Source organism: Apteryx rowi, unplaced genomic scaffold, assembly GCF_003343035.1.
Source record: "Apteryx rowi isolate R43461 unplaced genomic scaffold, aptRow1 scaffold_18, whole genome shotgun sequence".
Lineage (NCBI taxonomy): Eukaryota > Metazoa > Chordata > Aves > Apterygiformes > Apterygidae > Apteryx > Apteryx rowi.
In genome coordinates this window covers 2,958,601-2,983,617 of record NW_020448085.1, presented here as the reverse complement: position 1 = coordinate 2,983,617, position 25,017 = coordinate 2,958,601, and the positions used below count along the sequence as shown (strand labels likewise).

At 40.2% G+C, this 25,017-nt stretch overlaps 1 protein-coding gene across 1 annotated transcript in view; it reads left to right on the top strand.

Moving 5' to 3' along the window:
- Positions 1-24,980, top strand: part of WWC1 (WW and C2 domain containing 1) — a 44,024-nt gene extending 19,044 nt beyond the window's left edge. Inside the window, exons 9-22 of the mRNA XM_026061296.1 lie at positions 633-722; positions 3,441-3,979; positions 9,423-9,531; positions 11,445-11,522; positions 12,400-12,486; positions 13,248-13,440; positions 14,813-14,965; positions 15,561-15,661; positions 16,449-16,587; positions 18,024-18,188; positions 20,271-20,363; positions 21,171-21,401; positions 23,352-23,473; positions 23,927-24,980. Of these exons, the coding sequence (XP_025917081.1) occupies positions 633-722; positions 3,441-3,979; positions 9,423-9,531; positions 11,445-11,522; positions 12,400-12,486; positions 13,248-13,440; positions 14,813-14,965; positions 15,561-15,661; positions 16,449-16,587; positions 18,024-18,188; positions 20,271-20,363; positions 21,171-21,401; positions 23,352-23,473; positions 23,927-23,993 (2,167 nt within the window). The 3' untranslated portion in view covers positions 23,994-24,980. The remainder of the gene's footprint in view (positions 1-632; positions 723-3,440; positions 3,980-9,422; positions 9,532-11,444; positions 11,523-12,399; positions 12,487-13,247; positions 13,441-14,812; positions 14,966-15,560; positions 15,662-16,448; positions 16,588-18,023; positions 18,189-20,270; positions 20,364-21,170; positions 21,402-23,351; positions 23,474-23,926) is intronic.
- The last annotated feature ends 37 nt before the right edge of the window (positions 24,981-25,017 follow it).

The window sequence follows — 25,017 nt, the reverse complement described above, 5'->3', positions numbered from 1 at the left end:
CAACAAATGTTTCTGGTATTCATTGGAAGATGAACACTTTCGTTTGTGATTTAGGAGTATGCCAAAGAAATAGCAGCCTTCTGGGGAAGGATTTCTTGTCTGGAGGCCCATAAAGGTAGAGAATGAGTACCCAAGCACACATGGTGTTATGGCGTCTTAAACCAGTCCAGGTGTGAAATAAAACTGAGATGTTATTGAAGTCCTTTAATTCATATAAAGCCCTAATGAGGTGGTTAATAACTAAATCATGTAAATATTAGCCATCCACGGGCCTAACTGAAAACAAATGAAAGCATTTACACAGTTACCACAGTAAGTATAAGGACACGATCGTGTATGGCAAGCAAAATCTGCCAGACTTYATGAGGCCTGATGCTAGAAATATTAGCTTCCATAGTATTAGCTGTAATTCTTTTCCCTGTTGCAAGTGTTTTCAGGATCGAGTTCCACATTTTAAGAGTATTGGAAGTTGATAAACATGTTCAAGTCTTCACCAAGTTCTGTCCTACTTATTACTGTGTGTATTCTCATTAATTTTGGAAGGATTTCATAGAAGGGATAGAATTTCCCTTTAGTTTTCATTTTAAATTAAGTGCTGCTTTAGCTCCTCTTTTCCTTCTCTCTTCTCGTAGATTGAAGTTGAATAGCAAAAGAAATCAACTAATCAGAGAACTGGAAGAAACAACACGATTAGTTGCAATGTTACACACCCAGCTGAAAAGGTGAGTTTGTAACCTTTTATATATGTTCTTTAACTGCACATAGTGTAACCACCCTTTCTCCACTAGATTTCATCTCCCAGTTGAGTTACCTAAAAGGCCTCTCCATTATTGTAGTCACCTAAGCTCCCTCTGTAGTCAATGGAGAGAGGTACCTCAAGAGGATTCATCCCACTCAGGTTGGATGGCTGCTTTAGAATTGGATAAATGACCTTGTGGAGGTCCCTCTCCCTGACAATAGAAAGTGCTTCAGCAATCCCTTTATTTTAGACATCTAACATTTAGATGACTAAGGCTAGGTGAGATACTCCCCCACAATGTTTGAAGTACCAAAGTGCATTTATTAAGGTATGTTAAAAAGACAGCTTCTCTCTCACACAGCAAGTGAAGTGAATCTCAGTAATGCAAATATGCATTAATGTATTTGTCGTGAGTGTTAGATAATGTTTCTCTAAATTATAAGGACGCTGCTGCTTGCAATATAGACAATGTATTGTGGCATCTCTGAATTCATTGTTGTTTCTAGGGTATATGGAACTGTTTCTGCAGTCATCATGAGTTCTGCTTGTTCAGGCTGTGGCTTTGGAGAGCTTAGAATCTGTCTGCAGAGACGAATGGACCCCTGTAGGCAGGAAGGCCAAATCTCTTAGTTACAGATGTGTTACTAGCCCTTTGACAGGAAGAGTTTGGGTTTTTTGTTTGGCTGAGGTGCTTTCCTATCTGTGTGTACTGAATTTGCTCTGTTCTTAGCTTCTGCTCCACTTGGATTCTCTTTCATTTTATGAAGATGATACTGAAAAGCCTGGAAAGAAATCATAGTGCAAGACTGACATGATATGTAAATAAGTCAACATGGAGAATAGCTATCTGTGATGCTCTTACACAGTGGAACTGCATCATATTTTCATTTCATCTAACTGATTAGGGATCTTTTGAGGTGACCGAGAAGCATGTGTAACTAATTTTTTTCCTAACTATATGCACTGTGTTCTTGATGTGCTCCTTCATAAGAATGAGCGTTTGTTATTAACACCATAATGCAAAGTGCCTGGCATGCGAAGGTAGGCACAAAAATGAAGTTGAGCCGAATTTGTTGGTAGGGAAGAGTTTAAGAAATTTTCCCTTTTTATAGTGAAATACACTAAAGAGCTGTAAACTTATTAGTTCTGGCTAGGTTTGCATATGCTGCCAAGATGCGGAAACTGTTATCCTGTTTCTGTCGTCATATTTCACCCCAAAGCTTTTTTGAACAAGTGTGATGCATTGCACATCTGCCACAAAAATGCAGAAGACATTTAGTGACAAAATTAGACTGAATTCTGCATAATTGCCTTTTTCTCATAAGTCGTGAGCATAATTTTATGGACTTAGCTTCTAGCTTTTATTCCATAAATAATAAACGAGGGATATTAGGCCTATTAAGTAATATRCTCCTTGCTTTTCAATGTAAGATAGTTTTTAAGCCACTTGTACATATGTGGAAATTCTTTTTTAATAGCTAATTCATATCAGAAGTGAGGGTTTAGGCTTCAGTAAAATGAGATATTTAATATCTGGAGCAGTAATGTTGGTTTAAATAGAATTTCTAAGGATGCTATGTATTAGAATCATTGAGTATTTATTGAGTCCAGTTCTAAGAAGTTCTTTCACTGAGCTACAATTAGCCTAAATGGATTATGTGATATAAAGATATTTCATCTTAAATTTCATCTCATACCCTGGACAACAGAAATGAGCAAAAATACATAATTTTAATAAAGAAACATGCCAAACCAGGCATTCAAAATTATACACGACTTTCTCATTCTGCTTTATTTATATAAAAGTCAGTGCAGACTTTCTCTTATGAAACAAAAGACCTAAGGCTGACTTAAAACCAAGCATAATGTGTGCTTCCCACACGTGCTCCTGCCAGCACGTCCAATTTGTAACATGCTCTACCATGTCAGTTGTAACATCTGAGCAGAAAACTTTGTGCTGAAGTGTCTGGGTTTTCTCATCTGAACAAACTTCTGTTCAGCACCTGCCTMAAATTTATTTTACTGTCAGTTACATTCTGAAACTAGATCTCTAGGGGTAAATAGCTTGGTGTGAATTGATTTCCCACCCCAGGGCCTAACTTTTTGCTTGCTCCTGTGGCCTCTGATTCTGTGTAGCTGTCTGTCTTTCACATAGACAAATCCTGCCAGTTTTCTGTTAACTAGTAATTATAGTGATGTCTAAGGGCCCGTTCCAGGCAGTTGAGGTTGCCTTTTGGGGTTGGGTCAAAGATGAGACAAATGGAAATTATTTCTATGTGGACAGGCAGCTAGTTACTCTGACTTCAAGTTCATCTTGTGCATGGAGCTTGCTGGTTTTCATGGTCTGCTTTGGAGGTTAACAAGAACCATAGTTTTTCCAGATTGTGAGAGGAGAGTGTTGCCATAATTTGACCATTTTGAAACTGCTTACTAGAGTTGTTTTGGCTAAACAAGGACTCTTATGAGATTGATATGATGAGCTGAAAAAAAGTGAATGAAATACATTATTTTTATTGAAATGCAATCCAACTTTTTGTCTGGATAGACTGTGGTTCTGAGTTGTCATGGAGACTAATGCACATGGACAAGGCTAACAAAGCAAAATGTACTGTGTGGAGCTGGAGATTTGACAATATTGCAGTGTTTTTCTCAAAAGTTAGGACCTACAGCATCATGATTTTCTGACTTGTGTTTCCTTCAGTCTCTCTACCAGCATGCTTTCCCTCTCCTCAAGTAGCAGCCCTGGTTCTCTTGCGTCTAGCAGAGGGTCTCTTGCCACCTCCAGCCAGGATTCTTCCACCTCAGCCAGTTTCACTGATCTCTACTATGAGCAACTGGAACAATTGGAGCAGTTGGACTCAGACTATCAAAACAAAATTGACTTGCTCTTAGAAGGAGCCACTGGATTTAGACCATCAGGCTATATCACCACTATTCATGAAAATGAGGTAGCGAAAACTCACAAAGCAGATGCCACCAGTCGCATCCAGGCTCTGAGATCGCTGTCCGGTACCCCCAAATCAATGACATCACTATCTCCAAGGTCATCTCTGTCTTCTCCATCTCCACCTTGCTCTCCACTGGTGATAGACCCACTTTTAACTGGTGATGCCTTTTCAAGCCATATGGATTTTGATGATGCAGAGATAAGTACAAATCTCTCGGAACTCACCCTAAACATTGGGAGTGGCAACTATAGGCTGGAAGAGCCTAGAGCAGGAGATAAACATCTAGGTCAAGGTATGGTAGCAAAATATTCTCATACATGTGCACGTGTTTATTTTTAATGTAATTTATGAAGCATTAAGAAGTAAGTATTTCAAAAGTCGTCTGTCGTGATGCCTTTCATGTGTTAAAAAATGTGTTCAGCTGTATGTTCTGTCCTTTGTGGGAGAAGGAATTGGTATTTTAATTTATACTTAAGAAATACCACTAATCTGAGTCTTGCAGAAGACTGTATCTGGGTGTGTTTTTGGGCGCATATATGCACGGGCACACAAATGACAGGGATTTCATTTGCTAATGTGAATGGCTGTGGTGGGTTGCCAGGTTTAATTTGGCACTTCACTACTCAGAATGTGATTAGTGGTTTGGGTCGTAAATTGGGCAACGCATAATGTCATACTGAAGAAGACTTTTGTCTAAGCCTCTGAGGAGGACTGTGGAAAAGCCATTCAACTTAGTAGTTAAAAATGATGATAAAAATCCCTCCCTGCCACCTCAGCATACGCAGAATCTTGCTCTGGTTCCCAGCAAATCAGCAGTAATGAATTCATTAACTTCAGTTGAGCAGACATGTCAAGGCTGTGCTTTGGATTTCTGCTGTTGTGAGGGGGATGGTCTCTTAGCAACAATACTGTCTAAAGATTATAAGCATGATGAAATAAGACATTTAGAGGTAGTAGATGTTCTGATATGTACATATGAGTTACTGGTGGGTGGGAAATGTTTGTCCTTTAGAATAGGAGCCCTACATAAGTAGGTTAAAAGCGGTAGAACACTGTTAATGCAGTCATTCCAGAGCCAGGACCTGCATGAAGAGCTACTGACTATAGTAAGGTTAAGTCCAATGGAGATGAATGAAGTAGTTTTATTTGTAACTATAGTGAAGAAAAAATTCTGAGCTGCAGAGCTTTAAAGGCAAGCTTGCAGGCTATAGCAGTACCAATGGCAGGTCAGTTTGTTTCAAACAATTGAAAAATAGCCTGCATGAATAAAGGGAGCTAGTGCCATGTTAACACTTTCTTCTGTAATAGTCTTCATTGGGAAGACTGATACTATTTAAAATTCAATAGAAGACATGAGTGCAGACTTTCCCCTTTGAATTACCCTTTCCTACAAGCAAGAGATACTTATGGATTTGAGTAGGAAACAGTAATTATTCTTATTAGAACTGGATGCTGATTAGTTTTAACCTTTTTAGCTCTTCAAGATTTGTCAAGGCTGTTAAAGTGAAAGCTAAGGTGTTAAGCAGATTAAGTGATTATTACTGTTACTCAGTCAGCAGACAAAATAATCACCATAAAGTAGTTTATTTCAGGGCAATAATGAGATGAGATTTTACTCTTCAGGCATTTTGTGCACAGCTCAGTGTAACACCCAAAATGAGGTGGCTGGATCTTTTGTAGTTAGTGCTTGGCCTCATGGGAAAAACATGCTCACATGTTCTTGTAAGTAGAGCCAGACAGTATATATCTGAGCGACTTGCTTTTTCTTTCTGTTAGAAAATATTCCTGCTACTTTTGAGGTTGCTCCCAATAGGTGGTATGAACTTGCACATAGGCTGTTTGCGTATGGTGATAAGTGGATCCTGTAGCCTTYCAAACACGTTGCGTTAGGACAGTTGTAACCACTTATATGTAAATGGTTTCATGCTGCCCAAACCCTACCAGCCTCTGTGGCTGAGTCAAATACAAAATCCTACCTGAATCAGTTTAAATTGATCTAGATCTACCAAACATTAATTTTCTGACAAAAAATCAAGTTGGCATTTGAAGTATTGTGGGCTAGATTACAAAAATACTTTGTGTACTGAGGTAGTTATACAAAAACTGTAATAACAGTACCTTCCTGGAAAGCTTTGCCATCCTCTGAGGAAATGGCGTGATAAGGACAGGGCACAACATGTCATCTTCTGCAGGTCTGGTCTTGGTGTGCCCATCAGTCTGTGGGAGGGGAARGGGCAGGAAGTGAAGAGAAAAATTTTAATTCTTTACATGAAAGATGAAAAAATACAGAAAATGTGATCAGTATGCTAGCAAATAGAGTTGAGTCAGTTCTGAACTCTTCCATAAAGCTTCTTTATAGGATGACATCTGTTTAGAAACTTAAGGCTTAAAACAGAAATCCCAAACTCTGCATTAGTTAGCCAAATGAAAAGGCTCCAGGTTCACAGTGTAAAAGATGGGTGCCTGACGAATCATTTTCAGAGAGCCAGTCAATCTTGATCCAGATTTCCAGAGAAATGTTCAAATGCATAAACAGATATCCACTTCATTGTTGGGTTTTAGGCAGCTTCTGTATTCGCAATTTTTGACTGGGGTAAGGATGTGTCAAAATATTGCCAGCAGCTTTCTGAATATGTCTGGCTGAAACAGAAGCAGGATGTCTGGTTCTCTTAAGCCATTTCTCATGGGGCTTCCCCATATCTTGGAGTTGTGTGCTGGGGTTGAACCATCGTGCAGTGAAGCTGTCTACTTCTGAGATGCCTCCAACACACATTACAACACCTATCAGCTTCTTTTAATGTTGTCATTTTAGCACCCACATGACATAGCTAAGCACTGTTGCTATGTGACACTGTCTTTTTTACTATGTGTCTGTGGTGCCACCTGGGGTGTCATCCATATTGCCTAAACAGAAGCTATGATCTTGGCTCTGATGAGCCTGGGATATACTGTTTTTTGGGKTTTTTTTYCCCCCCTTCCCAGGGCAGCTCCCCCTTCTCCCTTGAATGTTTGTCCCATTTTTGATCTGCCTGTGAGCTCCAGCTAAGCCGTTCCCTTTTTGGAAGCACAAAAGCAAAGGCTCTGTTTGATCTCCGGGGAGCTGGCCCAGGGCCCTTGCAATACTGGCTGCCCTTGGCCTGCCTCCATTCAGGGCGATTTGCATTGGTAACACAAGACTGCGGCTCATACCACCTGAATGAAGCTGCCACTGAAAAGATATAAATAGGAAACAGCAAAAACAACATAGGGAGTATTAGAATTAAACTTCCTTAATTGCAAAGCTAGTAACCAAAAAAGAGGCTGGAAAAGGACAGAATGAAACTCAGTTGTGGAGATGAAACCCCATCCAAAGGAACAATAGTTTGCACAGGGATACTGAAAGGATTCCTTCATTCCCCTTGGCCACAAGGTATTCGGGTGAAGTGATCAAAAACGAACGCTTTCTGGGTCGAAGTGCTTAAATGGCATTGGAAATGGAAGCAGAAAAAGAGCTTAAGTGTGTGGAGACTGATTGGTGGTGTTCTTCCTAATAAGGAAGCTTAATATGAAAAGATTTCTGGGTTGGCATTTCTGGGAGCAGTGCATAAACCTCAACCAACTTAGTCTGGAAAGCCAGCCAGCAGGGAGGAAATAATTTTCATATTAAAAGCCATGGAATAAGTAGTACAAAGCAGTGTTGAAGAAAGAAGGATTGTGAACCTGCTTGCATACCTCCAGAATAGTCCTGTGTACTTTGGTGGGAATGCAATAGGAGCCAGGCCCTCTCACGGGGCATGAGGGGAAGAAAGATTAAGCTTGTGAATGCCAGTATTAAATGTATCCATTCATTTCAGTTAATGATTTGTCTATTGTGTTATGAATGATAACTCTTATTCATGTGGTTTGACCTAAGGGAAAAAGGTCTGGAATATTTATTTCTCTCCAACAGCTTCATGGGAATACTGAGAGAAAAATATCATTCAGCAGCACTGTCAACCCCCCCCCCCCAAAAAAAAAAAAAAAAAACCACAACACATGGATCAGTTGGCCCGAATAGCTCACATGTGAGCTCAGTGTTCCTTCAAGAGCTCTTTCAGTATTGGTGTTACCTGTAGCACCCTCTACAGTTAACTAACACAGGTCTGTATATCACTCTACCATCCTAAGTTGGGCTTGCACACTTTTTCACCAATGTATTCCAAACCTATTTTTAAATCTTTAAGTGGCTTTATATGACTCTGTGCAAAAATCTGCTATGTAATAAAGAATATCTAGGATGAAAACCGTATATTGACTGAGAGAGGCATGTGCTTTCCTAAGACGACAGAAAAGAAAGACCTCTTCTAAAAGACAGAAAACCATTGGAGAGGAATGCATTGCTACATTTCTGCTTAGGAGTTACAGTCGATAGCAGTGTGACAACACTGCACTTCCTCACCCTCAGAGCAGGAGTCCCAAAGCCCTGGCACTGAGGAGGAGTTAGGTAGGTTCCAGCACATGGTAGCCACTTTGGCACACTGACAGTGCAGATTCTTGGCTAAAGCATATCTCCCCAGAAATATGATGGAGTGAAAAGATACACAATTTGCAGAAAGTTTTAGGGCACATCTTTCTCTGTTCTGTAGCACAAGAAACCTAAGCGAGATAAAACCTCTGTGCACGACTTCCTGCTTTCAGCTTCCTCGGTTTCTTTTCCCTATCTCCTTCCCCTGCATTTCTGCACGTGGCTGCTACTTTGAATTCTCGGATCTCTATTTCTCTCCTYATTTAGCTAGTTAATCTTGTCTTTCTAGACCTATGTTCTGTCATTTGTATCTTAACCTTTTTTGTTTAGAGGTAGGAGGATGTAATTTTCACCAGTCCCCCTCTTTGAAGCTAAACTTGATGTAAGCTCTTCTAGGTCAGATATACCCCAAGCGTAATTCTTACTTGGTCAGAGCTTAGTCATTAATGTTTGCCTTGCTACTTCTGTTTGTGATAGCTAGGACTAGAAGGACTTCTACCTGCCTAAGACAGACTTGTGTTAGAAGCTGGTTTTTAGTTAATATTTATAATCTTCTTGGAATTCAGAAGTTTTCTTCTCCACACTGCCCATCTTGTCATGGGGTACCTCCCTGCCCTTTGAGTGTTTTGATCTCTCCTACAAGGAGAGACTCCTCTTACAAGGAGGAAGTCCCACTACTCCTATCCTCCTACTCCTAATACTATCGTAGTCCTACTACTCTCCTAATCCTCCTACTTCTCCTACAAGGATCTGCATCCATGGAGTTACCAGAAAGGCAGCCAGTCATAGTACAGTAATCGCAAGTGGTGTGTAATTTTAGTCTGTGGCTACTCTTACTGCAGGACCCAGATATTAAGTGGGCATTGACAGACCTGTCCTTTCACCCAAAGCAGAAGCAACAAGCAGCATGCACATAGGCAGAAGTGAAGGGGCTTGTTGCTACTCTTGTGTATCTGTGCAGGGAAATCCTTCTCTCGCCTCTACCACATATGCCGTCCTTCTAGTTGTCTAAAAGCTTTTTGTTCTCCAAGGCAGTCTTGCACTTTCCTTAAGCACTAACTTAACTCTGGCTAACGAGCGGAGTTCACCATACCCTTGTCCTGTCTATGTTCAGAAATGTGCTGTTGCTTAATAATACTTGGGTGGAAAGAAAGATGCAACTCAAGGGGAGAATAAGAAAAACTGTACCTGAACCAGACAGTTTGCTTTCATTAACACCTGTTTTTGTTTTTTCTGCATGCTTTTCTGATAGGTGTAAATACAGCTGGAGGGACAGCACTGAAGGTGGCGTGTGTGTCAGCTGCAGTGTCTGATGAATCTGTTGCTGGAGACAGCGGGGTATATGAGGCATCTGTGCAAAGGTAGATATCAGTTCTTTCTCTAGGAAGAAGCTAAGGATTCAGCTTTGTACACAGGAGTCAACTGGAACAATGATGGATATGATATTTCTTTTTTGCAATTTGATGACTAAGGTCTTCACTCAGAATTCATTTTTGAAGAAACTGTAAGCAGGCTGAACTTGATTATAAGGAATGTCCCATCTTCCCATTGTAAAAGTAAATGAAAATAAGGTCGTCACTTTTCTCCTTATGGAGAATTGTTTGGAACAGTTGATCTGTTTCTAAAGATACTAGTAACCTGTTAGCACTACCTTTACTGTGCTAGCGGGGAGAACCGTCTGGCAGCTCTGAAGTTCTCCTCTTATCAGTCAACCATTCTGGTGCCAATGACAGCCTTAAATCAGCATAAAAGAACTTTGAGATGTTTATAAGGCAGCAAGCATCCCATTAAGCAATACCTTGAATTGCCTCATGGATTTTTATGCACTATGATGCCCTTCCTGATTACTTGGATCCAATATGCAATTTCCACAGGACTTTTCCCTATAAGTGGATAGCGCACTTGCAGAATGAGCTATGCATTATTGCTCATTCTGGGTTTCTGGACCTGCCTTTCTGCTTGCTAAAGCTATCTGGAATAGTGTAACAGAAAATTCACTGGAAGGTACTGTTCTTATTAACATATAACATGCTTTTTCCTCCAGTTTTTGTTGTTATTGAGATAAATTMTGAGGTCATTTGGTGCAAGATATGGACAATTTTTAACCTCTACAGTCAACTTGTATCCCTTCTTTTCTTCATGAATTCTCCAGAGAAATTTAATGTTTTATATTTACAGCACAGCTCACTCTGAGAATGCACAACACTTYGTAAATTAGACCTTATGGGCTCAAGTCAGGCAGCCACACAGTTAAGCATCTTAGGGACTGTTGTGTTCTCTTAATTAGATAAGGAGATAATAGTGGAGAGGATAGGAGGGCTAATGTGTGACACAAAATTACAGAAGGCATCCCAGTGCACACTTGAATGTCTTCTCATGTTTCTTAATCTTTGGGTTGTTGACCTAACAACCTTTGCAAGGACTACAATATAATTTTGATGCCTATAATAAGTGGTGAGGACAGGAGATACAATGTATTTTGTCCTCTGTAGCTGAAAAGAAATGAATTGCAGAAGCATGCTAAGTAATATGTGAAATACAGGGGAGAGATGCTAGTCCTAGCACCAAGGTTGTGAATAAACATCATACTAAATGTGGGATTTCTTGGATGGTGTGACCCCTCTGAGTCTCAGGGCAGTGTGACACCATCCTGTTTTAATGTGCTACCGTATAGTCTGTGTTTGAGTCAATGAGATGACGAACATAGTTTGGGGAATTTATGGTGCATAAAACTGTAGAGAAAACACATTGGGAGGAAAAATTACATGGGTAGCTCTCTTAAAGAAGGCCAGTTAGTCCTCTCTGTTACTTTTAATATGCTTAGGGCAGTCTGATTTCTTAAAGAAACAAAGGAATGACTAAAGTCTAATCAAACTTGAGAATTTTTGCTATTGTGGACAGGTTTGCAGTTTTTAGATCTTATTTTCTATTGTTGGGAAATCAGCTGTCCGTACCTGAAATGCAGTCAAAGGGTCAATTTAAAAATTTTTCCTGCTTTTTTTTTCGCACAGCCTTTTATGTGGCTTTTTTATTGGCAGTGAAGGGAGAAGGCATATGACTTTCTGCTGATAAGAACTGCAATACATACCTCCAGGGATACTTGTTGCACATTGCTCTTAAATGAGTTCTCTTTTAACTATTAGTTGTTCTGCAAAATCCTTATGCCCCCCTCCTGAATTGGAGGAGGGGGAGGAAGGGATAGATCTCATCACATAAATGTTAGCAGTTCAGTAATATGGAGATCAAGTCCTTAATTGTCTTTGATTTCTTTCAGATCATGTGTGTCAGAAATGGTGTTTGACAGCGACGATGCAGAAGCAGTTGGGACTGCTAAAGTGCAAATTGCAATGAAGTAAGCACTACAGTTTTTTATTGGATTTTCTTTCTTATGAAAGGGTATACATGATTTAAGATAGCACTKTCTGTTCTACTTTCTTATCCTATTAGTATTAACTGATGCACTCTTTGCAGTGTAATTTTCACTTGTCTCTGGCCACGTTTGGCCTGATTATCCCTTTTCAAACCAGTGGAAATCCACCAGTGATAAGTGTGGTATGATGCTGCAAACCAGGAATGGGAGGAGTGACCTCGCTGGTCTGGAGAAAGCATTTTGCTGACCCTCGGTCTCCTTTAATGTGCAGCTTAGGGGGAAAAACTGATGAGGGTAAATGGCAGGCATAATGATTTACTGCACCTGAACACTGCAAGTAGCGTACAAGACAGGCAGATGACTTGGAAGAATTTGTGTGAAATTGAGAAAAATAACTAGTGCAAAACTGTCTTGTATTGTGGCCATCAACAAAAAACCAATGGCTACCCGTAACATCTTCACTGTTCTAGTGCCTGATTCATCAAGTATTTTTACCTGTAACATATTTTTTATTATATTGTAGCTGTTGTATATGGTCTTTCAAAAGGTTTTAATTGGAATACAGCAATTTAGTCAGAAACTAGAAAAAACAATCTGTATTAGGTCAAATCTCTAGTCCATTGTATCTGTGAATTTCTAAGTATGTATGTAAGTAATTCTATATGTTTTTTAGCAAAATTTCATGTAATGTGAAAATGAAATTCATAAGGGAATAACTCATGCTCCCATGATAATTGTCTTGTTTGTAAATATTTAATGATGTGTTTTTAAGTTAGTGAAACAAGTGGGATACTTTTTCATGCAGTCTAAGGTAAATTTCTCTAATACTAATGCTTTTTTATCTTTTCAATTAATTCAGGTATGATGACAAAAATAAACAATTTGCAATACTCATCATTCAGCTGAGTAATGCTCCAGCCCTGCTGTTACCACAAGATCAGAAAGTGTAAGTTGGTGAAATAAAAATGCTTGAAATATTTGCATTAGATTCCAGTTGAAACTAAACAGATATTTGGCTTCTGTTTTTCTCACTTTAAAAAATTCACCCTTTCTGAAGTGCTTCTATATTTTATCATGTGTAGCATCATTTGTGAACTCATGCACCCACAAACTGAAAAAAGATGCAATTTTTCCTCAAATGCCTGTATTCATTAAAGGAAAAACTTCCCTAGAATTAACCCTAGCCAGCAAGTTTCTCAACCGTAGCAGAGTGCCCAGAGCAACCAAGTTAAGAGTGTGGAGAGGGTATTTGTTCTCATATAAAACTCATCCTTGAACATGTGCACAGATGCATATGTGTGTGGAGAAATGTACGGCTTCTACTAACTTCATTCTAGGTAAACGTTTTTGAATGCTGACATGTTTGAATCTTTTTTGCATTGTAATTTCTACCTGCAAAGTGTATGCTAGCAGCCTGTCAAGTTGTGCAGATGTAGGCAACTGTGTAAAACACAATCCCGTGATAGTTGCTTACAAGATTCAGAGGAAGGAAACCTATGGGAACTCATACCACTTCTTATCTCTGATTTTGTGATAAGAGATGCTCCTTTTTATTTTTTCACATAACTGATATTCCAAAGAGAAGGATAGGAGAGTAATGTTCACAGTGCTTAGGATGAATTGTTCACTAGCAGATTTGTGGTGCTCTTGCAACGGAGGTACAGTGCAAACTTGTATAGCAGTACCAATTATATTTTTTTTCAATAGGAACATTCGTGTGGCTGTTCTTCCCTGTTCAGAAAGCACAAGTTGCTTGTTTCGCACAAGACCGGTAGAAGCTTCAGACAATCTTGTATACAATGAAGTGTTTTGGGTTTCTATCTCCTACCCAGCGTTACGCCAGAAGACTTTAAGAGTTGATGTTTGCACTGTAGATAAATCTCACCTTGAAGAGTGTCTGGTTAGTATTTATCTCTATTTTAATATCTTTTTTGGTGTGTTTGTACAGAATCTTAAACTCTGAAGAGTGGCAATTTCTTTGAAAGCTTTCTTTATAATCCTTAGCTGTGTGATCTCTCCCAGATGGCAGGGCAGGAAAAACCTATCAGAATTATTGTTATCATGAAGAACACTCATTAGACCAATGTTTGTTAGAGAACTACTGATAACTTTGTCACTGACTACTAGATTTGCCTTCTCTCATGATTTAATATGAAACCCTTGCCTATTTTCTTCCTTTTGGAAACACATATTGTAATCTAGGTGAGAATGGACTTCTCACAGGATTTTTGAAGCCACCTATAGAATATAAAAAAGGCTCTCTAAAGGATTTCTTAAAAAGCTGCTGTTAAGCTTCATTATTAAAATCTGTATAATTTTAGAATGCTAGTATGTCCATAGCCCCCTATTTTTTAGACGAACTTTTTTGCTGTCTAGTATTACTTGGGCAAATTGATTTCAATAGAACTACTTCTGGAGTAATGTACTCCAGAACACAAGTAGGGTGTGTTGAACTGGGATATAAGCAACAATTATGCTACAGAGAAGTTGATGATTTTTCCTGCATGTGTTCTGTACCATCTCCCTTGGCCAGAGAGATACAGTACATGTTTTATGGTGATTTATGCATTTCTTCCTTCACTTGCAAAGCACACTTTGGTTCAAAAAAACATTTGTTTTCTGAACATGTTTTTCTGTTTGGCAGTATGTATTGTCTTACAGTGTGTCTGAGCTCCAGATGAGACCAAATTATCTTGCTGGAAGTCTGCTCAGTATGCAGTCAACTGGACAGTGCTAGGGAAATAAGGTCCACTAAGACTTGGGTTAAATAAATTGCAAGTTGGTTCTACTTTGATTATGAATCTGTCAGACTGTGTTCTAAAGGCAAGGCAGTAAAAAATGAAAATGCAGATGAAATGGAATATGTAAAACTAACTTAAGCATCTTGGTCCAAAACAGAGTGATTTCATCAGCCTTGCCAGTTTCCTGAAAGGGATTCTTTCCTTCCTTTTCCTTTCTCTTTGAATCAGTGGTTGTAATGTATWGTAATGTACCATGGCTGCAGCAGAACCGTTTGTCATTCTTGCTACTTGCACACAGGAGCTATAATGTAGCATTCARTACTTGAATTGGAAGGCACAGGTGAAAATGTTAAATATAAAGCATTAGTAGTGCAATTCCTGAAGTGTTGCTAAGATGGGGATAAAATGGGGAATTTTCCTTTTTTGCTAAAACTCCCAAGTAATCCTAGATTTTTGCTCTTATACCTTCTCACTGGTGTGGCATTGGTTTATTTTGATACTACACTAAAATTGTTTTTTTGCTTTCAATAGGGTGGCACACAGATTAGCCTTGCTGAAATATGTAGATCTGGAGAGAAATCAACCCGTTGGTACAACCTTCTTAGTTACAAATATCTACAGAAGCAAAACAGGAAAAATAAACAAGGGAACATTCATTCTGAAGTACCCTGCACTGGAAAAACAGTAAGAACAACTGCTTAAATCAAAGATCTCTTATAAACCCTCTCATTAGTACTGTATAGGTGGCTAAAAGGCTGACGGCTGGTAAAGGCTGGTGTGTTTGTATTTAGAACTATGAAAATGTCTTTGAGCACAGCCAAATAATTAAAATGCTGATCACAGTTATGCCCTTGTCCTGGGCTAAATACTTACTGAAATCTGCTACTTGTGAAGCTGAGGGATATGGTATGTGGTCTGGTGTAAGCAATATGTGTGAGCTCTTCCTTTCTTCTCACTAGACAGTTCACCTTGCTGCACTGAACTTCTTGAACAAGTCAAGAGATAGTTACCTCTGCATGTGCATTGCATGCGGTGTGCTCAGTCTAGCTTTTCTGCACATGTGCAGTACAGCCAGTGTTACTGGGTGGAGTTGGACCCAATATGCTCACGTAGGTTTGTGCACTATATGTGTAATAGGCTGCCTGAATAATGGAGATGTAGAGATTATGCCTCTCTGCCACCAGAGGAAAGTTGGTTGGGGCTGTTCTGACCAGAAGGACTGGGCACTTTGCAGTTTGAGTGAGCAGTACCTTTAAATGAAGCCTCTTTGTCTCTGCAGGACTCTGTATCAGCGCTCTTAGAGCAGACAGCTGTTGAACTGGAGGCTGTGGAGAAGAAACTGGAGGAAAGCAGAAGCACTTTAACTAGTGGAGAGAGCTGGTAGGTAACATCCCGCTGTCTTAGTGTGACACAATTATCAGAGGATTTAGGGATTCAGGACTGATGTTTGACATGCAGAGAAGAAAAAAGCAAATGATGCAGAGCTGTGGGAAGCTTATTTCTGCTGTTCTGGAGGTTGCTTGAAAAATGAGAATAAAGCTGAAAAACGTTAAAAATACAGCAGTACTGTGCTAATTTTATGACTTGTACAGTGTTCCATGGACCTCCGTGAAAGCTTCACTATATGGTGCAGGGCTTTGTCTAAGTAATAAATTTGGTTGTCATTTACATAGTTCAGCTTTAGATTTTATTAGTGAAGTCCAACATTTGAAATAAAAAGGAAGCCTGACCAATGGGCTTGGAGAAGCCAGCAGTGATTTCAGAGGCGCTGAAAAGGATGTTAAAACAAATATTTTCATTTTGTCTGATTTCACTTTTTAAACCAAGAGATTAATTGCGTCCTGAGATTCAGTCATGCAACCATCTTAAATTCAGACCCTATGGCTGAAGCCTGAGCTGCCTCACTTTTCATTTGAAACAAGGCTAGTATGAAGTTTTTAGCTGTAGGGGTAGCCTTCTGGTGCAGTTACACTCCGGTTTGCTCGTTCCCTTGTAAAACTGTGTTTGTTCTCTGTAATCTCAGTGGCTATAGGACCTGTCAGGTGCAACTGATTGCCTTAGTGTGTTTCTTTCCATTTTGCAAGTTCTAGGAAGTAGCTACCGGCTGAAACACCAGAGTATTGTACTAAATAGGTCAGTTCAGTAACATAAGCAGTTTTTATTACAGGCAAGATGAAGAGGTTCCTGAGCAGGATGAGACAAGTGAAAATGAAGCAGAAGAGGAAGAAGAATTCTGTGCTGGAAAATCACTGTGGGAAACAGAAGAAAGTCTGAATTCCCAACTGCACATGGAGATATCAGTAAAGGTAAAGTCAAGGGCCTTTCAAACAGAAAGATGAGTCGAGCTTCCCATTGCTTGCTGCAGTGTTCCAAACCACCTCTATTTAATTGCATCATCCAAAGATTCAGGGATGAAATCTTCTTTCGCCTCTCACAGCAATTTCACATGCAGTTTTCACTCTTGTATTAAAGTTTCAAGAGAAATAAACCCTCAGTAAAGAGCCTTGGTGAGGCAACAGTTGAGAACTGCCTGTGAAAGCTGTGAAGAAGCTAGGCCGCTGCAGTAAGGAAATATTTGTATCTACTTGATTTGTATTCTATTCATGGCCAAGTCTCAAAGCATATTGCATAACTGAGCATCCACCTGCAAAAGTTCATGGGCCTACAGCTTGACTGTGCAGACTTACTCTTGCAGAAAGCTCTCATGGATCGGTATAAGCAAATAGTCATTTTCGTATTTCTCTAGGCAGTTACCTGATTTCCTTTGCGAGCACAGGGCATTATTAATGTGACTGGCTCATGTCTTTGCATCAGACATTTGCTTTGAAGGGAAGGTGCACCCCCAGGTTTTGTTTTGCTAAACCAAGATATAGCCTTGTACATCATGCTTTGTGTCTCATTGGCTATGCACTTTTTCCTTCTAACAGGAGATTTTAGGACTTTCAGAAAGTGAGAAAACCTTGTTCTTTCATTAGAACMTCTTTTGTTGTGTGATGTTAACATCTTGCTCCTTTTAGTTTATCTCCTGCTAAGGGAGCTCTCGTTTTATTTAAGTTTTTGTTGAAAGGGAGAAATTGCTGTTGCTTAGCTGACTAGGTCAYGTTGAACTAAGCAGGGCTACAGCAGTTATTTGGAAGTACACAATTGACTTTTAAATGCTTATCTCTCTGAAGCGATTTTAAATAACTCCATGTACTGTACATGACCATTTTGTCACGTGGTTAACATATTATTGTTCAGTGCCTCCTGTTTGCTCATGAAAACTGTTTTTGTGGAAATGTGACCATGATTTTGACCTGATATAATTCTGAATCTAGTTGTATTCTAGCAAACAAACTGTGTGCTGCAGAAGTGTTATCTGTGCATGTGGTGATTTGGATGTTTTTGTCTGCTGTAGATGCAGAATAAGTAAGGGAATGGTCTTTAAAATTATACCTCTGTTCTGCGTGCAAGATTGCTAGGCCACATCAGTGTCTTAGATCAACAGAATCAATTGTGTTGTACAGCAGTCAATGGACATGGAGCCCTTAAGGAGTGATACAGTTAACGTATCAGCTTGTGAGTTCAAAGAATAAAGTGTCAGGACACCCTGCATGAAAAGGGCGAAAGAGTATGTTTTTGTGAGTGCTATGCCTCTGGGACTGAAAGCAGAGATGCGTCGCAGGTGGCTGTCAGACACCCTGGATATGTGTAGTCTCTGCGATGGCAAGCTGGCATTTACACTGCAGTGTGTGTCTTTCAGGTGGATAAGGAGACAAACACAGAGAGCCTTGCACAGTCTTCTACTGTAGTTCGTCCAAAAGACAAGAGAGCAGCAAATCCACTGCAAACTCAGTTTGTCAGAGGTAGCACTATCATCCGCTCCAAAACATTTTCTCCAGGACCACAAAGTCAGTATGTGTGTCGGGTAAGGAAAATGCAATCCTGGATTTATAAATGCTGGGTTTGGTTAATGAATGCACTGTATCAATCTTCAGTTAATCTATGAATTCTTCACTGAGATCTGACAATGCTTTTTTCTTCCCCTTCAGCAGATGCTCTGTCCTCACTTCCTTAGAACAATATCTTTCCTCAGAGTTAATAATTTTAAACAAGTTTATAAAATATTTTGGTGCACATATTTGTGGTGCACACAGCATGCTGATATGCCCAAACTAACTTGGAAGGGGTTGACCGTGGTAATACAAGCATTTCTTCCGTGTTAGTACACAGTTCTCCCTAGGTGAAAAACCCTCTTTGCTTCTCAGTAGCATTAGGTGAGAGCACAAGGTTAACATGGCTGTGCTACTTCTGGTACCAAAGCATTGTGCTTTGTAGACCTGTCTTACTGTCACACAGTCCCTGTGAAGTTTGTGATTGTTTATATCCTGCCTCACTGACTTTCTGATACGCGGTCATTGTAGCAGAATAGTGTAACAGAGACAATTCCTATAACTAAAACTCTGGGATGGGTCCAGGTGTGACTCTGTAACCACACCACTCTATTCTAGACATGTTCATCTGTTGTTAGAAACARACAACTATATTTGCTCTTCCACTTCTATGTATAGCTTGTGTGTTCAACTTAAGAGAATATTCACTGTTTTTTCTTGGTAACAGGCCACTTCCAAATGGTTGTCATTGTCTTAATGCCCTGTTTCTCCTTTCTCTGGCAGTGATCAAACCGGGCAATACTTAGTACAGGTCATCTCTGAGTGGTTTCTATGATTTGCTGCCAGTTAAAGACTGCAGTGAGGATGAAAAACAGCAACAGCCCTCTGACTTCTGAGAGCTGTCTCACTTAGTGATGAATATTAGGCTGCTCTAAGACAGTGATGAGTAACCTGCATATCAAATCCTCTCCTGCTGCTTTAGGACTGTTTTATGCTAACTTGAACTGAGTTAGCTCCATCTACCTGACTTTAGAGGAGGTGAACATTAAAGCGTGTGATGGAAATGGAAAGATAGGTACCTGATAATGTCAATAAAAATCCTGCGAAAGCTTGAAAGTGTCCAACGTGCTTTGTACGAACGTAGTTGAACAGGCCATGTGCTGGGTAAGGGTGTCACTTTCACCTCTTTGAAATGTTTATTCACAGTTAATTATTTCCTGGACTGAGGATCAGCGTAAACTATAAATAACTCTTTTAAATTGAGTTGGCAAACAAGCAAGCACTGCCTTTTATCACGCATGAGCTGTCCTAGCTAGGTGGGCATTCTGTTAATGCAGCTGAACAGGATTTGATGCGCAGGTTTTCTTCAGTTTGGAAGCAGGTGCCCCCATAGGAGCAAACCATATTTCGTTTGCACTACTGATCCGTGCCTGGGCAGCAGAGGCGCAGTGTCCCAGCACAGGCAGATTCCACATGCCTGCTATTTCCCCACCCCTATTTTGTCTGAGAAGGAACATGAGAAGGGAATTAAACTCTACTTGAGCTGAGCCCTTTTTAAAGATCTGGAAGCAATCACAAAAGGAGGCAGGCTGTATGGGTGTAACACGACAACTCAAGAGTTGTCAAATCTAGACAATAGCTTAGAGGTAAGCCTACCTGCTGCACCACTAACTTAAAATACAATTCATTGGAAAAGAGAAAAAAATCATTTCTAATGAAGTAGTTCCATGTTTTACAGATATTGGCAAAGACTTTATTACTGTTTCTTGCTAGAGCTTATTTTCCTGTTTTGCCCAGCCTTGTTACTTGCACATGAGAAAAGCAGTGGGGTGCAGTCCTGTACTATACCCTAATTTAGTGTCTCTTTCCCTGCCTAGTATCTTTCCACAAAGGGACTGAGAGCCCAAGGTTTGTGGCAGGACCTGGCTGTGCCAAATGGATTGCATGTTGTGCACTTGCCGATTGGGGTGGCATTTGTCTACTGTAGTCTTTCACAAAACTCAACAGTTCCAAGTCCATCACTGTTCATAGTTGGCTAGGTAACCCCATGATCTTACTAACAAGATAAGTGCACTGCTTGTATTTGTTTCATTAAAAAATGTGGTTTTCATTTTCAGCTGAATCGCAGTGATAGTGACAGTTCAACACTCTCCAAAAAGCCCCCCTTTGTTCGCAATGCAATGGAGAGACGAAGTGTCAGAATGAAACGGGTAAAACCATCATTGTTTTTTTGTCTAGTATATAAGTTTACAAAAAAATGAAAACTGCTTTAAAGGATAAGCAAACAAATCAGTTCCAAATTCTTTCATTCAGAACCTTTTCTTTGCATGAGAAGTCTCCCTTAAGGCTACATTTCTTTGCTATTTCAAAAGATGATAGGAATGTCTAAGTTGCTAGAACTCATTTAGAAAAATAAACTGAGGAAGAGAGAGTTCTTGCTGTTCTCAGTATTGTCAGTGTAGAAGTAGTATAAATGTTTTTGCTACGTTTGTTGTTGTAAAATAATAGTTTACGTAACAAATGTGAGTTGGGGAAAAGGGCGGTGAGCAGGGGAGTCATGCTTCAGATGCTCAGATGACCCAGTTGTTAATTCTTCAGTTGCACACGATGAACTCTTGCCCTCATTGTAAAAGTAATCGTTAACATTAACCCAAGATACTGATGCTGAGAATCTGGCTCCTTTCCTAAGGATATGTTTTTTTCCTGAAGTAGCTTGTGTTTGGGATTGGAACTGAGGTCCTGAATATATTAGGGGTGAAAAATGAGCACATTTTTCTGCTGCATTGTGTATTATTCTGAAGAATAGGGGGTTAGACTTCTGAGCAAGGCATGCAAGCAAGACTTGCTTGAATCTGCATTTTCTGTCTTGAGATGGATTGAGAAGCAGGATCAATAGAGATGTTTTGCACTAGAGAGAAGTCTTGGAGAAAAGGGTTACGTGATGTATTTGGCCTTGCAAGGGGGAGTGGTGCAGACAGTTCTGTTCATTGCGTTCATAAACCCCCCTTCTTTTCTAGCCTTCAATTAAGTCTTTCAGTACAGAGCGTCTAATCCGCACTTCACTAGACCTGGAGCTGGACTTGCAGGCTTCGAAAACCTGGCATGATCAGCTAGTAGAGGAGATCTCTGTGCTTAAAGAACTGAAGGAACAGTTGGAACAAGCTCAAAGTCAAGGTGAAAAGGTGTTGCCACAGTGGGTGAAGGATGATGAGAGATTTCGACTGCTGCTGAGATTAGTGGAAAAAMGAGTAAGTAATACCTGGCTTTGGATTTTATTCAACATGTTTGAGAAACCTGGTTTGAGAAACATTGCTTTGGACAGTCAGGAAGTTAAACCTTAGCACTGTAGTCTCTCATCTTCCTGGTCTTACGGCTCCATCAAGCAAGCTGTTGATAATGSAAGTTGCAGTCATTGGTGAGCGTCCGGCTATTCTCAGATGTGCTGAACTGTAGTATTTGCAAACTGCAGCGTCTGTTCCTGCTTTCCCATAAACTTGAAGGTTAGGAACACAGCTCTTGAAGTTTTTTCCTCTTTCTAATAGAAATAATGTCTGCATAAAACTTGCGCATGGGTGATAGTGGGCTTTAGAATAGAATCTTTTACTAGTCAAAGTTACATGGTCTAATACAGAAACCTGATCCCCCCTGTTGTGCAGCTTGTAACTGAATGATGGATGATTTACATGCACTTTCCAGCAAAGTTGAGAATTGCAGATATAAATGGTTAAAAAAAAAAAAAGCAGCAAATGCCTTTCTCTGATTTTTCACATATAATAGAGGGTGTTAATGTGTGTGGTCTAAGACCACTTGTATGAATTTGCTAGTGCAAGCGTGTATGTGCCTGCTGAGTGCCTGTTCTGGAAAGCAGTGTTACTTACATCTGCCAAGTTACTCCATAAGAACAGAGGTATTCAGATATGAGCTTCACGGAAAAAAAAMCCAAAGAATTTGATGTATAAGTCAGACGAACAATTTTGTAACTTTTATTTTTCCAGAATGTGAGAGTTGCAAGAAGGGCAAAACGTATGAAGTGTAACACCATACAAATATTTCCAACAGTATTTGTTTCATTTTTTTGGCTAGTTAGAAGGGATATTCAGTATGACATGCTTTCTAAATGTTGTTTGTGAATTTTAATGCGTATGAAGTGATAAGTCAGATAGCAGATTTTCTGGTTCATTTTAAGAGCTTAATAGAAAAAAAGGTGGTTTCTATCTTGCTGTTTATAAAGGGTAGACTGCAGAGCAGGGATGGCAAGGAGACAGAACTAGATACCAAGAACCGTAGCAGACAGTTCATTGAATTTTTTTTTTCTTTTTGTGAAAGTTGTCTTTCAACTTGGAAGGTATTATCACTTTTCTGGAGAGGCTTTAAATAAAAATTAGCTTCAAAAAGAATGGATTTACAAATAGGGTAGGCAAAGCTTCAGAAATACCTTGATAGCCCTGGGTGGATGACGAGCAAGGTGGGTTTTGGTCATGCTTTTCCCAAAAAGAAGGATTATTCTGTAGCTGATTGTCCCTTAGATGTTAGACTCTCAGTTCTTTGCCAGAGTTTCTCTTTAACTTCCTGTGGAAAGTTTTCCTCTTGAACACATGCATTTACAAGCACAGAGATTTCCTGCCTTTACATAGGTGCAAATATGAGAAGTTACAAATGCCATCTGACTTTAAACTTCAGCCTCCCAATATGTAGTAGGTGCAGTATGTCATGGTTAGTACTTACTTGATTCTGTCTGCATGATATTCTCCCAAGTGTACAAGGCTCTTTCTCAACTGCTGTGATTTGTCAGGGGCACCTCTCCTGACATCAGGCAGAAACTGTGAGTTACGCTGGCCTAAGGTGTAGTAATGAGTATGCACAAGATGCTTGTTGGGATAGAGCTGAAACAGGGTTTGCTGTGTTCTTGCATGAGCTCACGTAAAAAAACTTACCAAGAAAATGGAGAAAGAAGGTGTCCATAGCAGCCATAATTCTTAGCAGAGGGCTGGAAGAGCCCTTACAAAAAGCTGTCTCTGCATTACAGTGGTCACCTTAGCTGAAAAGTCTTCATTTTAGCATCTGTGGTTTGTGATTCCAGTCAGCTCTTTCCAAATTACTTATACCAACAGCTGAACTACCTTGCTCTATTTAGAAGTTTGTTGGGATAAAATGATTCCTCATGGGAACACATACAGCTTTTTCCATTATTCATTTAGGTGGAAAAAACAGAACACAAGTGTGAGCTCAAAGCTGATAAAATGATGAGAGCAGCTGCCAAGGATGTGCACAGGCTACGAGGACAGAGTCGGAAGGAGCCTTTGGAAGTACAGTCATTCAGGTAGGGGCACCTGTAAAGCAGGAAGGATTGACTACTGCTATGATTTTTCTGTGGATGACTAAGATGCTGATAAGGAAAGTAATATTTGTAGCTAACTGTTCTGCTTAAACTAAGATTTTTCTGACTTTATATCAAAGTATAAGATCTCAGGGTCAGGGAAATTAGCTGCAGCACTGCAAGTAATCTCAAAGCAATAGAGAAGTACCCAAATCATTCCCTGCCTTGCAACAAATTTACCAATCTTTTCTTTAATACAGGAACAGCCCTTTGCTTTTCCTGTTGTGAGCTTAGCTGTAATGATGCCTCGTGTCCAATATGTAAATAGGTGGTGTAGGCTGAGAGGATTTGCTGCCCTTTTTTGTGGTGATAGCGGATGGGCCAAATTTTAATGTAGATGGTAGACATTTCTGGCAAGAATTGTGTTGCACTAACAATTGATGGTTTTCTTTTTAGAGAGAAAATGGCATTTTTCACGCGGCCGAGGATAAACATTCCAACGCTGTCTGCGGACGATGTGTGATCACCGTAAAGTATTTGTTTTGGAGACCATTCCATAAATGCAGTTTGTTTCTTGAAGTTATTTATGTGGTATTATGAAGGTACCAAGGCATTTGTACATTAGAGCTTTTGTCAGTATGTGGATGTTTTAAAGACTTTTAGCTTAAAGTTATATCATCACAGAAACCAGCATTAAAGTGACAAGATTGTATAGTTTGTATATTTAGGAATGTATTTTTGGGAAATAGAATTTTAAATAAGAACAAATACAGCGTAAGGTGCTGTTATTCTTAAATAATGCTGTTTAGACTTTTTGTACAGCTCTACCTTTTAGAGGTTTTACTGCAATAAAATAAATTTGAAGGAACTTCACTCCTCCCTTCCGTGACGTTGTGCCGCAGTGGTGCGGCGCGGTCGGCACGAGGCGTGGGGGCGCGGGCAGCCCGCTGTGGTTCCCCGGGGCTGAGCCGGGAAGCACTGCTTTCCTGCCCGGCCATCAGTTTGGGTGCGGAGTTCGGGGCGCTTCGGGCACTTCTGCCGCTTGTCCTGCAGCCGGTGCCTGTCGGTGTAACTGGGGGAGCCCGTTGAAACCACTGCGGTGGGAGGAGGGCTGCGGGGAGCGCGAGTCCCGTGGAGGGTTTTTCCAATAAAGTGACCTTTCTGGACAAATCTACCTTCTCCTCACTTTGTTTCGTCTCGTGTGAATCTTCTCATCAGCTGGCGGCTGACTTGTTCCTGAGTCACCAGCTGGAAGTATGTGTCTTACCTTTTAAAAGGAATTTCAGAGTATTTTTGTGAGGCAGCCAGTGGGTCTTATAGTCCGGAGTAATGTGGGTGCTCCTAGATTTTTGCGCTGTTTTGAATGCAGGTTTTGCTAAAAGAGCCAGGCAATAACTCCCCTGCTCCCTGTCTGCTTGTGTTACAGACAAACGTTATTTTGCGCGTGCTTGCAGAAGAGCCAGCTGACCCGTAATTTCCCCCCTCCCGCCTTGCCTGGGGCGCCCGGGTGTCCGTTTTCCCGTAACCCCTCGGCCTGCACCGGCGAC